General features: G+C 37.1%; 1 protein-coding gene across 1 annotated transcript in view; it reads right to left on the reverse strand.

The window, feature by feature from the left end:
- astn2 (astrotactin 2) overlaps nt 1-16,669 on the reverse strand; it is a 244,812-nt gene that overhangs the window by 131,626 nt on the left and 96,517 nt on the right. Inside the window, exons 7-9 of the mRNA XM_030742268.1 lie at nt 9,295-9,379; nt 8,275-8,349; nt 5,876-6,013 (exon numbers count right to left, since the gene is read on the reverse strand). Of these exons, the coding sequence (XP_030598128.1) occupies nt 5,876-6,013; nt 8,275-8,349; nt 9,295-9,379 (298 nt within the window). The remainder of the gene's footprint in view (nt 1-5,875; nt 6,014-8,274; nt 8,350-9,294; nt 9,380-16,669) is intronic.

Below are 16,669 nucleotides of genomic sequence, written 5' to 3' on the forward strand. Positions count from 1 at the left end.
GTCATTGCATTAAGGACCACAAGACAGAGAAATAGTAAGTGGGTAAAAAAAAATGAAAGAAGTCTAATAGATTTATATTAAAGCATGACAAATAAGTTCAAGCTTACACTTACCATGACTGTCACTTAGGTTTATTTTATATATCCTTCTTAGCCCTCATGTCCTCTGTAGTGGTCAAAAAATGTTAAATTGAAAGATACTTTTATGCTCAGTTTCCTCAAAAAAAATAAAAAAATAAAGTGACACTTAGAAAACACAGATCCCAGTAGGAAAAAAATCATGCTGGATATTTATACTGATATGGACTGGGTAAGAAAGGATGCCACATGGAAATGAAATGGAAATTGATGGAAATGAAAATGATCAACCTACAGAGGGCTCAATTCAAAGACACCCTAAAAATCAAAGTGATAAATGATTGGTCCAGGCTAGACCATTTGGCCGTAATTTCATTGCAGCACCTCAAAATGCTACTCAGTAGTTTGTATGCCCCCCACATGCTTGTATGCATGCCTGTCAGTGTGGGATGAATCGAAACATAATGTTCCAGAACTGTTATATTGGATTTAGGTCAGGCGAGCATGGGGGCCGTCATTTCCTTCATCCTCCAGGAACTGCCTGCATACTCTCACCACATGAGGCCAGGCATTGTCAAACACTAGGAGGAACTCAGGACCCCCTTCACCAGTGTAGAGTCTGACAATGGGTTCCAGGATTTCATCCCGAAACCTAATGGCAGTCAGGGAGCCGTTACCTAGCCTGTAGAGGTCTGTGCTTCCCTCTATGGATATGCCTCCTCCCAACATCACTGGCTCACCACCAAACTGGCCATGCTGAATTGTGTTACAGGCAGCATAACCTTCTCCATGACCTCTCCAGACCCTTTCATGTCTGTCACATGCACTCAGAGTAAATCTGCTCTCATCTGTGAAAAGCACAGGGCACCAGTGGTGGACCTGACAATTCTGGTATTCTATAGCAAATTCCAGTCAGGCTCCACGGTGCAGTGAGCCCAGTAGAGGACATCAGGCCCCCGGGCCACCCTCATGAAGTCTGTCTGGTCAGAGACATTCATGCTAGTGGCTCGCTGGAGGTCATTTTATAGCACTCTGGCAGTGCTTATTCTATTCCTCCTTGCACAAAGGAGCAGATACCAGTTCTGCTGATAGGTTAAGGACCTTCTACAGCCCTGTCCAGCTCTTCTAGAGTAACTGTCTGTCTCCTGTCTCCATGCTCTTCAGACTGCTGCTGGGAGATACAGCAAACCTTCTGATAATGGCCTGTATTGATGTGCCATCCTGGAGGAGTTGGTTTACCTGTGCAACCTCTGTAAGGTCCAGGTATCACCTCATGCTACCATTAGTGACACTGACCCTAGCAAATGCAAAAGTAGTGAAAAAACAGAAAAGATGGAAAACCATTTCTGTTTTTGCCTCATTGTTCCCCCTCTAGTACACCAAAGCAGCTATAGGTAATTAACAGCAACGGGAAGGTTGCATATTTGGTCTGATGAATAATTGGGATAATATCAGGGATAAATATGCATCTTTATACATGCTTTTGTGTTTTAGAGCCCTGACTTCAGTTCAGGAAATGAGGCTTTAGATGAGGAGGAAGAGGATAAGATGGAGATGTGAAAAGAGTGAGGGCAGTAGAGGAGGAGGCAGATGAAGAAGAGGAGGAGAAAGAGATAATGACAAATATATTTTCAAATGTACAAATCTTAGATGGTCATATAGTACCGTACAGTACCATTCAAATGTGATTTTATATATATATATATATATATATATATATATATATATATATATATATATATATATATATATATGAGCTGAAGTGCAGAAGTAAAATCGAAATGCATACTTTTAAAAGCCAGAGCTACACTACATTTCACCACTTCCAACATCAACATGTCTATCACGACTAACTGACTACATCAATGCCTGCATAAACTCTTAAGGAAATTACATCAGCACGGAACCCCATAAGATCCCATGGGACTTTGTCCCACAAAAAATGCTTTGGATAATGAGCTGCCTGCATTATTCATGACAGTGTGACAGGTTTTTCTAACAGTTATGGAAACTAATCATCAACTAAAATCCAGCACATTCACTTATTATTCTAAAATAATTTCAAAATTTTATGGTTTTCTTAAAAAAACTATTAGTCCTATAATATGGAAAACTCTGTTGGATTGGAGAGTAGATGTTGTGATTCTATCTATGAGGGTTAATGTGTAATATGTGTCTGATATAGCTTAATAGAGTACCTCGCTTGAAGTTAACAACAATGGCTCTCATACTGGGAGGCAGGATGTGTATTCTAAAAACAACTACAGGTGTAATTTCAGGAAGTGAAAATGCCACTTTCTTGAACGCACATAACACCAAGTTCTTCTTTCTTCCCTATGCCTGTTGGATCCCTGTGGAGCATAGGGCCGCACACCTTAAGTTGCTGTAACCGAACCCCTGTGCTGCAAAGTAAACAAAAGCTAAGCTCCTGCTCTCTCTGAAGTGTTCAATTTTCAACTAAAATTGTGCTTAACCCACCAAGGTCTATTCATCATGCAGTAACAGTGGCACTTAAGTCAAGAAAAACAAAATGCACAAAGAAGATAATTGCTTTAAAATAATTGCTTTGCCTCTTGGCTAAATGGAAAGGCTGATCTTTTATGATCCAATTATAAATATTCAGAATCTGATTGGATCAGCATGTGGCAGAAATATGGCTATAAACTGTTTTTGCTCGACAGCATGTCCTCATTTTTTACCCCACATCACTGATTATTGCAGTATTTCAAAGTAAATGAAAAACCCTGGCTAATTAATCGAGAGGCATGCTCCCGCTTCCGTCAAAATGAGCATGTGTACAATTGCCTTGGGAGTTTTGTGCACCTGAGGCAATTTTATAAAGCCTGTGAAAAGCATATTTATGCAGCAATGTATAAAATTTGTACTCTGTGATTACTGCAATTTAGGGGTTTTGTATTACAAAACAGTTAGTTGAAAATTTGATCTCCGAAACAAAACTGCAGCGAAGATTTAAAAAAAAAAATCAATCAGTCAGATAAATTGAACATTTTGTTTATCCTGTTTTTTTTGGTACAGTGTTACCCGTCATACTTTCAGTGTACAGTATAGGGTGCATCTGTAGCAGCTTGAGAAATGCCGGAATGATTAGACACTTTGTACATTATTAAAGCCCTTTAAAAAAAATCTGGTGAACTCTGTTGCAGTTAATTTTTCAATTTGCCATAATACCTTATCAGTACAACAGAACTACCCCAACACCAGCCATAATAACTGCTCACCAGTCTGGGTACGCTACAAGCTGAAATTTTAAAGCAGACACTTGCCCTAAAATAATGCCTTGAAAATTGAGTAAAGTTTATGTGACTGAAAAACAAAGATTAGCCATTGGCAACAAACAAATGCATGACAGTCTAACAAACTTCACCTTATAGTTGCCCTAATATGTTTTTTTTTCACACATTTCTAAGTTGTAACTAGAGAAGACAAATTTTCCCTTGAGGAAACCTTACAGATCATGCATGTGTTCATCCTTGCGAGTGTATAATCATGCTCTTTGCATTTTACTAACAATCTTTGCAAGCATCTGCACAGACAACATGCTAACGCAAACCTAGCCAAGAAACCAGAGTGATCTTGTTAGTGAAACCTAAGTGGATGGACATGTTTTTACTGGTCTTGTTCACTGTAGTTAGTGTTCATATGAAACTGAAGTGTATGAATAAACTTCCACACACTTTGGTTTTCGGTGTGCGTGCTCGTGTTGCCTTTGAAAAACAATTTTGTAGCATTATTAATTTCTACAACACTGATGTTTCACTTGATCATTGAAAATGTACATTATGCTCCAAACGCAAGATACTAGTGGTGTAATAATTTTCCAAAACACAAGTTAATACCTCAAATGTTGATACATCTAAATAAAGGGAAGGTTTAATCAAAAATTTGGAAACAACCTTTTTACCACAGGCCTAATCACTACAGGATTGCGTCACCAAAAAAAAAAACTCCATTAAAATGATATCCAATTTACTTGTTAGATGAACAATCTGCAAAGATTACAGCTTTTATCAGTCTAGCATGCTTTAACTACTCATTAAAAGCTCCACGTGGGTGTCCTGTTATGAAGAAGGAGACGTGACATGAATTGTAGACATTCCAGTTTCACTGTTAAAAGCCAAAAGTATATCCACTCGTGCACCAGTGACAACTGTTACTTCAAACTGTTTTTGAATCTTTATTTCAAAGGCTAAGGCAACATAACTGACTAAGGTGTGACAATTAATTTCATTTCATTAATTTTGTATTTTCCAAACCAACTGAAGCTCAGTAGGAGTTGAAATATATTCAAGAATTAATAATAATCTCAACAATACTGTATAACACGCATATGTTTTCTCTGTGTTATTCTTTTTACACTGTATTATTCAGGCCTTGTCATTTTTGAGTGTTGCTGACATGCTTGATCATGCCCAGATATTCATTACTGAATGTATACAGTATGTCACTGTAGATGTGCACTCACCCGGTTCTGGATACACAAAGAAGAGGAAAATAGATTGAGAGAACAAGAACATAAAAAGTAATTTACATGGAAACCATTTGAAACTTAATATTTGAACATTGTTTTTATTTCATCTATATTTACATATGTATGCAACTGGAAATGTCTCAAATTTGTCATTTCTTAGAAGCACTTTAGAATCTTTTAAATAACGTGTCACTTTTAGGGACTTTGTTGAGAGTTTATAATTTGCTTCAGTTGAACTGAACTTCCTGATTTGGATTTATGCTTCAGTTCCCTGGGGCATAAAAAAAAAATATTTTTAATGCTGCTTTGACTGTCTATTTAGGCCCCTAAATCAATGACTTTCTGAAGATTTTACACCCTTATTAATTTCTTAACAGGTATTTCTTTTTCATCGGAGCTCTCTTTTTTGTAGGTCTTCTAAGCAAAGTGGGCAAATATTTTTACTCATGTTTGAGGCACTTACTGAATAGTAACAAAAATCTTTTTTTCATGTACATATAAATTTCCCATTTATGAGGCTTACCTGTATTTTAATATCAAAATCAACCAAAAAGCAATCAGCATCAGCACCACTGCTGGTGCCACTATGTGTGTGGATTTAAATATCCTTTGTGAGAGAAAATAGCTTAAAATATTCTTGTGTCACTCCAGCTGTTCAGCCAAGGCGTAGAATTCCATAAAGCCTGAATTTATTCATTTATTATTTTTGTTGCAACCTTCTAAAGTGCTTTGTTTTTCAAATGCAGGTTTTTATAACCAGACAGCAACACTTCTTTGAACACTGTTGAGTCATAGAGCATGTCCACCAAAGAGTTTTTTTTTTTCCCCCTGAATTATTTCCAGTGGGAGCACCACTGGAATGTCAGCAGCATATGGTGCTGAACATCTAATTTTTTTTACAAGTCAATCATACAAGAGTAGCTGGTATAAACATTTTTTTACAAGTCTATTTGCACAAGTGATAAACAACAACTGAACAACAATGGATGGATGAATACTGATGGTCTCTGAGTGTCCACCTGTACCAGATGGCATCTGCAGACTATGAAAAATAAGGCTTCTAGAAACATGCGGTTCTCCATGGGTCTACCAGGTAACCATCGGTCAGCTAGAGACATGAACTTGCAACAAAAGTACCTATATGAATACTTCATATCATAGAAACCAAAGCATATTGGCTTGGGAAAAAAACTGTGATTCCAAAGGATTCTTAATATCTTCCAGTTGGATATTTTAGGTAGTTTTATGTTTTAGTTGGGGGGAAAAAAAAAGCCTTGGTGGACACAGCTCATTATTAAGTCAGACTGACCTGATCTCCCCAGGATCTTCGGTAACCAAAACATCTGTCTTACAGCTGGCAATGGGGTTGATTGACAGTTCTACCGGTGGCACAACAAAGCTTTTGCTGACTGGCAGCCACAGCCCTTGGCCCAGACTGTAGAATGATCTGTGTTGGCATGATCACAAGACATAAATGTCAGTCGCATTACCGTCACATGACCACAATTTGTTTCACGCACAAGCACACACTGAAGTGTTTGCAGATACAGAAACATGAAAAAAAAGATACTATGAGAACAATGAAAGATGTATGTTTGAAATGTGAGATGTGTGGTCAGGGTCTCACATGTAGAATTTTATGTAAGTTTAATATACATGATGGGTAATTTCTCAAAGTTATTTCTTCCATCCAGAATATGCAGATGAGGCATGGAATGCTACGAATTAATTCACAGGGTTTCTGGGAAATATGTAGATGAAAGTCTGATGCATAATTTATTATGCGATAGAATAGAAGAATAAAACCCATTTACAGATATGTTCCTGAATTAGCAAAGTGATCTTTTCACATGCAATAAAAATTAAAATATATTTTAAAAAACTGGGGGATTTTTCTTTCCTTTTTTTTGGATCATGTTGAGAGAATCAAGTAAATTATGGAGACTATATGTTACAGTCAAACAAACTGAATAGTTCACAAGAAAATAATTTTAAGTGTATGATGGTAATACTGTTTAAATTCTGCTTAAACTGTTTTTCTCCTCTTTAAATCCAAGTGTGGCTCATTGCTTATGTATGCAGTTTATATGACCTGGTACTGATTGCCACTGGTCAAGGTGCTATAAAAATAATTAGATTTTGCCAGAGACCTTTCTTATGAGTGAAGATTAATATCCATAACAGGCAACCCTGTAGACATGTTGCAGGGGAAAAATAACATCAGATATGGCCTGACAGATAGCAGAGGACATGGCTGTGCTTTGCATAAAGCACTTAGACGCATCTGGACAGGTACTATAGACAACGGGGCCACAAATTCCCAGAGACCCAGGGCCTGTCAAACATGTTGGCATTACTTATTTGGCATTACTCTCTCATTTTACTTCACATAGAAAATATTAATGGATTTTCTTTCCCGTTCACCACTATCTTTCTTCATTGTTAAATGTTGCTGACTTACAACCCTTATGACCTGCCAAGCGTAAATGCACAAGTCTTGACAAACTCTTTTAATTTGCATGACAGTTCCAAACTTTAACATGAAAAACATTCAACTTGTACAAAACACTGCTGCCAGAATATTGACTAAAGTAACAATAAAAAAATCTGAATATCTTAAAGGCATTCCCTATGGTACCCTCATTCCTTCACATCACAAGGTGCTTATTTTTTCATTGTTCCTTTTCAAGGAAAATGTAAGATGCACCACTGGTTTCCTATAAAGCTCCCTATCTGTGAAAGCAGTAACGATTTAGCTCCTCTTCTCACTGTCGTAAGACCGACTGTCCATCTGAAGAGCAGTGGAGTCTTTTCTCCTCCTCCTCCCCTAAACAGAATTGCTAGAAAACCACTTTGTTGCTTCATCTTTACTCACTTTGTTGGCTATCTGTATCAGCGTGTTCATGGCTGAATCTATTTGTGTTCTGCAACTCTATGTGTATGTGGTGTCCTTTCGTCTTTCTTTTTCTCACAGACTGGGCTGACACAGTGCTTAATCCATTAAAGTATAGTTGCTGCTTTTGTGTGCCAGTGGTGCCCGAGTCCCTTCTCCAACTTACTGTAGTGCTTTTAACTACTGAAATATGAAACAGAGTTCTGCTTGGTATTTTGTTTTTAGGGCCTCATTTCTTACAGTGAACTGTGGCTGGCTAACGCTGCAAGGTCATTGTGATAAGGAGTGAGATAACTGTGACAAAGAGCTGTTGTTACCTACACACTGGAAGGGTAGAGAGCGTGATATCGAGGAAGATTTCATTAAATCAAAACTTATCCTTTACCATGCTTTAGTTAGGCAGTTAAGTAAAACTAAAGGAAGAATTGACCATATCAGTTTTTTTTAAATCTCTATAAACTGAGCTTTTCACTTGTGCACTTCTTGAAAAAAATAACAGACACAATGACCCCATCAAGAATGAGAAGTATAATAAAAATGGCAGTAAGAGCATTTTAAAGCAATCCACCCAGGACTGCTCCTCAAGGCTATTCTCCACACACACTCAGAGAGACCCACCATGAGTTGTATTTGTGTGTCAATATGCCTGTGTCTATGTGCGCCTGCCAGGTGCTTATCTGCATGCTCTGTCACACTCATGCACACACATACAAGATCACACAAGAAATGCCACATTCATTCCATTGTGTGTCCACGGAGTCCACAGATGGCAAGCACAAGTCAAGCACTGAGGAGGTACACCAGAAGGGTCTTACCTGAAGATTCTCTCTGGGGCCTGCTCTCCTGTAACTAGGTCATATCCTTTCTCCAAGTTAGCATATGGCCACGGACTTGACAGGGGAAAGACCAAAAAGGAATACATGATCAAAGAGATTTATCAACAATTTTTAAATAATGGAAGAGAATTTTAAAATTACATCTAGATTTAAATCTGTTTATGTAATTCAATCAAACCTTCTGATTTATATTCTTGTTTTGCATGCATGAAGCCTTGCAGCTGAGCATTCCAAATGCTTGTACAATGTATAGAGTATTATGTATTAAACATAACTGAATACAAAACATCTAAACTGTCTCTTTAATAATTTTTTTCTGATGTACAAGATTACCCTTTGTCGGGTGCTACTCCTAAAAAAAAAAAAAGAAAAAGGAAAAAGTAATGGGCATTTGATTGGTTACTGGACTGAATCCAGTGGATGACAGGTGCTGGTGAATAACGACATGGGAACAATGATGGGTCTGACCAGCTAAGTGTCAAACAAGGTCAGAGTCAGAGGGATAATTCCGGTCCCTGTCATGCCACTCTTCAGTGATTTTACTTCTTTCCCATTCATGCGTTTATTCTCTGTCCTGCACTGCTGTTTTTTTTTGCCAATAACTTTCCTTTTTGTTTTCCATCTGTACACATGATTCCCTTTGAAAAGGCTACTTCTTCAAGTACTTCCTCAAGCCCAGTTGAAACGGCATGTTTTACCCCATTAACTACAAACTGCTAATATTTTATATTAGTGGCCATTTTCAAAACCATGTAGCAAGTTGTTAGATTCATTTTCTACCTCGGTTTCCATTCATTTTAATACTGAGATGATCAACGTGCAGAGAATTGAAGCTTGCTCAGCATAACCAGTGCATCACAGTGAACAATTCATCTTTATTTTATATAAAGTTAATATAGTGCAATGATGTGTTTATACTAGTGACTCTGAAGTCATGTGTAAAGTTGTAAAGTACGAAGGAATATTTACATATTAGTTGAATAAGTAGACACAACTTACCCTTCGTTGCGACCCCAGTCGCTGCGAATGCAGAGATGCTTATGAACGGGATCAGGAGAATAACCCTCATGACAGCTACATTCCCCTGTAGCATAGAGAGCAAAAATAGGCACAGTGGCAGATATTTATTTATCACCCTGATTTCTTCATTTATTAGAGATGTACCAAACAGGAAACTGCACTGTTACATGACGTTACAGCTAATTCTTTTCAGTTAAATATTGTACCCATATTTATTTTTGTTGTGTTAATTTTGCAGTAACAAGTGAACACGATGCATGTTCACTACCACTTTTTCTCCAGATTACATGCATACTGTAACTATTCAGCAAATTAGTTTTATTTATTCAACACCGATTCACAACTGCAGCTGTCTCAAGATGCTTTGTATTAAACGGAAAAGACCCTACAGTATTAGAGAGAGACCTCTATGATTAGACTATCCCTTCTAAACAGTCTGCTCTGTGACTGGTTGATGAGACCAACAACAGCAAAAAGGACAACATACAAACAATAGGAGATATTAGACAGAAGTTTGTGATGTATAATAATGTCATATAAACATACAAGGAGTGAAAATTGGGGAGAAAAATAGAGAAGTGCTCAGTGGATGATTGCAAATTGCCCAGCAATCGGAGCCTATGGCAGCATAACTGAGGGATGGTTCAGGGTCACCTGATCAAGCCCTAACTATAGGAAAAAGGAAAAGGAAACTAAAGGAAAGATCAAAGCCTAATCTTCAAGGGAGAGAGGGCGTCTGTCTTAGGACCCCAAACTGAGAGCTGGGTCAACGGTAGAGGAGCCCCATAGCTTATGGGTCTGCCTCATATTCTCTTCTGGGACTTCTATGAACCACAAGTCTGCTTTGTGAAAGCAAACCATTCTTTTGGGATATTATGGTATTATTTATCTACCTCTATCTAACCAGGAAATCCTACTGAGATCAATTCTGTTTCACAAAGGAGACCTGGCCAAGGTAGCAGCCATATGAGGTCAGATATTATGTGGCCTGATCATTTAGGCCTTTGTGTGTGAGGAGGAAATTCCATTCTGGATTGAACAGGAAGCCAATGTAGAGTAGCTAATATGGGATGAATATAATCACTCTTTGAAATCCCAATATCCTTCCTGCAGCAAATAATTAGAAGTTGCAATTAGTCCAGCCTAGAAGTGAAATATCCATGGATGAGATTTTCACATACAGACAGACATTCACGCTCACACCTACAGCCAATGAAGGATCACCAATTAACCTAACCCCATGCACATCTTTGGACTGTGAGAGGAAGCCAGAATACCTGGAGAGAACCCACACAGACATGGAGAGTGCATGTAGAAGGGCCCCGGCTTAGATTAGAACCCAGGACCTTCTTGCTGTGACAAAACAGTGCTAGCCACCACACCACCGTGTGTAGAAAATTACAAGTTATCCAGGCATTTCTGTTTTAAGACATGCAGGTATGCAGGCAAATGATCACATAGCTGATTTCCAACAAGTCTAGAAATAAAAGGAAGGTTGGAATTTGCTCTAAAAATCTTGATCAAGCAGTTTTGTTAAGTACCAGTTTAATTATGGCCAATTTAAGAGATAAATCAATCATATTTAATACTAAAGCATTAATCTATAGTGGAACTTATGTGAACAGTCTTGTATGGATGGCATCTAACAGACATGTTGATGGTTTGGATAAAGTAATTATTGAAATTTGCTCAGTGAGATTAAACAAAGAGAAGCAGTTTAAATAAAAGTCTGCAATTTCTAAAGCTGCTGTACCTGATGATACATCTGTGGGAAGGCTTTTTCCTCTTATGGGTAAAACTTTATTTGTAAAGAAGTCCATGGAATCATTACGACTGAAAGGAACATAGAAGGTCAACAGAGTTAAGGCCCTTTGTCAGAATGGCTATGAAAAGAAACCTTGGGTTGTTTTTCTTTTCTTCTATCAATGATGAATAGTATCTAGTACAAGCATCACAGAGGGCTATTTTTTTTTCAACAAATCAATCAAATATTTCCAGGCTAGGTGAAGTTTCTATAAATTAGTGAAATGCCACTTCCTTTCCAGCTTGTGGGTTTGTAAAATGTTCCAATAAGTCAAACTTCTTTGATATGTTGCTTTCTTTTGCAGAGGGACCACAGTACGCAGTGAGGTTGCAGCACTATAACTGTGATCTTCAACATCTTTGGGAGTAAAGTTTGGGTTGCTGCTCTTGATCGTGTTCTCACGTAGCATTAAATTAAATAAAAGATAATCTTTACTGGTTACATTAAGTAAACTTCACACATTATGGTTGCATCTATTTTCAAAGTGCTGAATTCTCCATACAGTCCGCATTGAGAAGACAAATCAGAAACACATGTGATTAGTTGTACATGCACTTATCAGTGACATGAATTCCACTGAGAATCTGACAACTGGGTTTCTGTTTTCTCCCAGTATTAGTACAAATCTTTCATCATCTTCAATAAGGCATTTTTATCCTTGGGTGTCTACAGCTGGTGAGACAGATTGCAGTGCAGAACAAACAGAGATATTCAGACAGGGCCACAGCAGCTTTTTGCTGGTGCATAGCAGCTTGGGATTTACATTTCTGATGCTGCGTTCCCTGGTTAGCACTGAAGTTTAAAACCACTTTATTCTCAGTTATGAAATTTCCTCATCAGATTGGTCATAGTGGTTGATTAGTATCTTGATCTGATATTTATGATGTCTGGAATATTAAATAAAATGGAGGCAAGCGCATTTTAACTGGATGTATAAATTCAAGAGATTTTGTCAACTAACCTCTGTATTAGTTGTGCACCCAAAATAAGTGCTTTCTGTTGACCTGTATAGAGGGATAACCCTGGAAAAATGTGTAATGGCAACCCTGGCTAGACCATTCAAATTTTATCACTTAGCGTTTAATAATTTATTGGTTGATATTATAGTCCTGAGACTGAGTCAAGGAGTGATGGACCATCAGGATTCTATCCAAGAGTGCCTTTTTTTAGTGTGGCCTCACTAAATGAAAAACTAAAGCTCTTGAAATGACTCAATTTTTTAAAGGTAGACACAAAAAAAATCATAAAATTCAAACAGCCATTTGAAACAAAAGATCAATGAGCTGCACAGGACTGACTTAGTCCATCCATCCATTAGAAAAATTTATAGTGCTCTGAAAAAGTATTTACCTGCTTCCTGCTTCTTTTCTTTTTTTTCTTTTTGCATAGTTGTCACACTGATATGTTTCAGATCACATCAGATAAAACACATTTTAATATTAATCAAAGATAATCTGAGTAAATACAAAATGCAGTTTTTAAATGATGATTTCACTTAGAAAGGGAGGGGGGGGAGGGGGGGGGGGGGTAATCCAAACCCTTATATTGTGAATTAATTGTAATTAACCACACGTTTCGGAAAGCTGAATTTCATTTCACTGGCCACATCCAAGCCTGATTACTGCCAGAGCTTCTGAATCAATAAATCACTTAAATAGAGCCTATCTGGCATAAAACTAACACACATTTTTTTTTTTTTTTCATAAAAAGAACATCAAACCAAAAGTCAAACATGGTGGTGGTAGTGTGATGGTCTGGGGCTGCTTTGCTGCTTCGGGACCTGGACGACTTGCCGTAATTGATGGAACCATGAATTTTGCTTTTCCTGAAGGAGAATATCCGGCCATCAGTTTCTGCCTGAAGCTCAAGAGCACTTGTGTTATGCAGCAGGACTATGAACTGAAACCTACCAGCAAGTCCACCTCTGAATGGTTAAAAAAAAAAAGAAAAAGAAAAAAATTAAGGTTTTGGAGTAGCCTAGTATAAGTCTGGACTTGAATCAGATGGAAATGCTTTGGCATGACCTTAAACAGGTCATTCATGCTTGTGGCTGAATTAAAACAATTATGCAAAGAAGAGTGGGCCAAAATTCCTCCACAGTGATATGAAAAACTCACTGCCAATTTTCACAAATGCTTGATTCTAGTTGTTGCTGCCAAAGAGGAAACGACCTGTTACTAGGTTTAGGGGTAATTACTTTTTCACATATCACCAGATAAGTTTGAATAACTTTTATTTTTCCTTTTATAAATGAAATCATCATTTAAAAACTGCATTTTGTATAAAGTCAGGTTATCTTTGTCTAATATAAAAATGTCACAATCTATCTAAAACATGTAAGTGTGACATGCAAAAAAACAAGAAATCAGGAAGGGGCAAATACATTTTCACAGCACTGAATTTTTACTAACTTGATCAAATAACTGAGCAGAACACTACATTTCCTAAATATGACAAATGAGAGATGCCATTAACGGCAGTAGCCCATAGGTCTTTGTTTTACTTTACCTTTAAACAGGGATATACTGGGAACAAAATTCAGCAAACAATACGCTCTCGTGCATACCCTGAATGAAAAGCAGATCGAGGGGGATCAGTAAGTGACAGACAGGCCTTTTAAAACCTTTATGGACTTTTTGGCAGTAAACCAGCTGATCAGGATTTGCTCCAGTACACCTGATGGCCAGTAAACCACTACCTATAAACAAATACTGCTCTGTACCAAAGAAAGAAGCAAGCAGACAAATGCCTTTTCTGATTTGACATCACTTTTGGCAGGAGAGTAGTTTTTACCCACTGTTATATCATAATTTAATGGTTAAGGTTTAGTTATACTTCATTAAAGTTAGGGAAACATTGCTGCTTTGCTAAGGAAAACAGGAACCACTCAAGATAAACCCAGTCATTCACCCTGGCAAATATGTATACATTTCATGTTGCAAACACACGCAAACATATTTCACTTTCCCATTGCTACTCTTCACATACATATTTAACCTAGTTATACTGCATTCTTTCAGACTGCTAGAGGCTGCGCTTAGAAAAATCAATCTTGCGCATAAGCAGTCACATCACATGTTACCACTTACGTTCCGGTGAGGCAGCCTTATTATTTTATTTTCTTTCCCCTTGAAGTCCACTAGTAAATAGGGACATTTCCATTATTCTGTTAGTGGTCAGACTAATTTTTTATTTTATTTTTTATTTATATATTTATTTATTTTTACATTTATCGATAAAAAGATTTGCAAAGCAATGGAAACAGAGCACACATGGTGTTGTGAAAAAGTGCAGTCCAGTTGTGTTTGCATCAGGAAGTTCCTTCATTTTATTTTACTTTTTGCAAAATAGAAATCTACTCAATCCTTAAATTGCTGGAGTTCTGTTGTTGAGTAAACTGCTAGTTAAGTGTGTCTAGAGTCAAGCAGCTGAATGCTTCACTTTCACTGCGTCATGTAACAGACTTGATGCCTTAGATCACAGTTTGTAATGTGTTTGGACAAATGTTAGGTTCTATTATTATTACTTTATTCACATAGCACATTTCCCACTTATGCCAACTCAAAGGACTTTTTTATATTAAATAATAAATAAATGACAGCAACAACTTTTAAAACTATTACATAATTAACATTATGTGACTGATATGGAGTAAGCTTATAGATTTCTACTGTTAGATTTTTCAACCACATATCCATAAGAAATCCTGAACCTGAATGTAAAAAGGTCAGCATGGGATTATGACATTATTTTTGCCTCATTCATCTTAACTTCAATAACTGTACAGTCATTTTGGACAGTTTATTTGACTTAGGCTAAGTTTGCTCAAACCTGTTTCTACGTCAGTATTTCTACTGAAGCAGAAATGCAGCTTAACTCATTTGGATAAAATTGATGAAAAATTACTATAATTAAGAGAGTTAATATTTGAGTACATGAGTGATTTGTGCATCTTACTAACAGCAATTACAAATGTTTTGCTTTGATTTACATGTTTGTTTGAAATGGTTCCCGATGGCAGATATTTGGTCATAATAATAACTGTGGAGACAGCACGGATCTCTGTAAATAGCTATTTTTGAAAGGAATGAAATTGAAGTCAGTGAATTGGAAGTTTTTCTTTTAGCTTCAGATTTGATTACAAAGAGAAAGTCAAACTTTCTCCATCATTTTATTTTAGCTATCGTGATATTTCTTTTTTCATCTTGGTTGGTGATGTTGCTATATGCTGTCAACATACCTTGTCTGATGTATCGTGTATATCCCAATAATAATAATAATAATTTTCAGTAAATCTAAAACAGCCCATGCAAATAGTCAGTGAAGCATGGCTCCCACCTTTCTGCAAACACATTTAAAGGAGGATCTAGTAATTAACAGAAAGATGCCTGCTTGCTTACACATTCTGCTGAATTAACTAGTCTTCACAAAACTTGCAATCCCCTGGTTTCATCTACATCTGAAAAGCCGTGACAGATATAGTCCCAGCATATTAAAAGGAAGATTTAGAGTGAAAATAAATGGTTTGCAGTTATTCCTTCAAAATCCAGGAACAAGAGCAACAGTGAACATATCACAAAAGTGTGGCAGGGAGCAGATAGACAATAGTAAAAACATCTCACTGAGAAGAAGCGATATTGTGACTGTGTGGTTATTAAACTTGAATGTCACTGAGCTGCTAATGCACTATAGCAATTGCTTTTAGGTGTACAGCGTGCACTCGGCTTCTGTTATCAAGATAACAGATTCCAGGGAGACACTGGATCATGCTCTCCATCTGCTCTTTTTTAAGTTTCGTTGCTGGTGTTGTCACTCATTAACATATATTTTTATGAGCTACTTATTATTTATTATTTTTTTAAAAAACATTATGTTCATAGATCTTATAGAAGGTCATTGAATAGCTTTAATTCTTGTTTGATTAGATGCTTTGATTTTGTTTCACGTTGTGTTACAATGTCACAGTTTAGCCTCTTTTCTTTTTTCTTATTAACCTTGAACAGATCTTTCCGCTTAATTGTGCCTTGTTAACTTTTTTTTTTCTTATATGGTACCCTAATGGATCAGATGTTTTAGACACACTGCAAGTGCAAATGTAGTGTTTTCATTTATGTCTTTCCCTGAGGGCTTTGATAAAGTGTGTTAACTCAGTGATTCCCAAAGAAATGGTTGAATAATCAGAACATAGTGAAGGCCTAATTTAGAGCTAATCGACTGTGATCGCAAATGGTCATTTGTTGAAAACAATTATCTAACTGTGCTCACAGAGTCCCTTCCCGGTACATTTCAGCCAGGTGTCTAAACAGACACACAGCCTTACACCACCTAGCGATAATGACATCCTCTGTAAACACCAGTTTAAAATTGCCAATAAAATTTGTCACCATCCTGTCCTCATTCGCTACCTCTTTCTTTTGCTCTCTCACTTCTCTCATTCTTCTGTTCTAAATTAAGAATGTGAAATGTACACAGTCTGAGTCTGTAGAGCCTGTACAACAATAGCAGGTGCTTGATAGCGCAAACCATCTCTCTTCCTTTTGCATTACACTG

This window comes from Archocentrus centrarchus, chromosome 12, assembly GCF_007364275.1.
Source record: "Archocentrus centrarchus isolate MPI-CPG fArcCen1 chromosome 12, fArcCen1, whole genome shotgun sequence".
Classification (NCBI taxonomy): domain Eukaryota; kingdom Metazoa; phylum Chordata; class Actinopteri; order Cichliformes; family Cichlidae; genus Archocentrus; species Archocentrus centrarchus.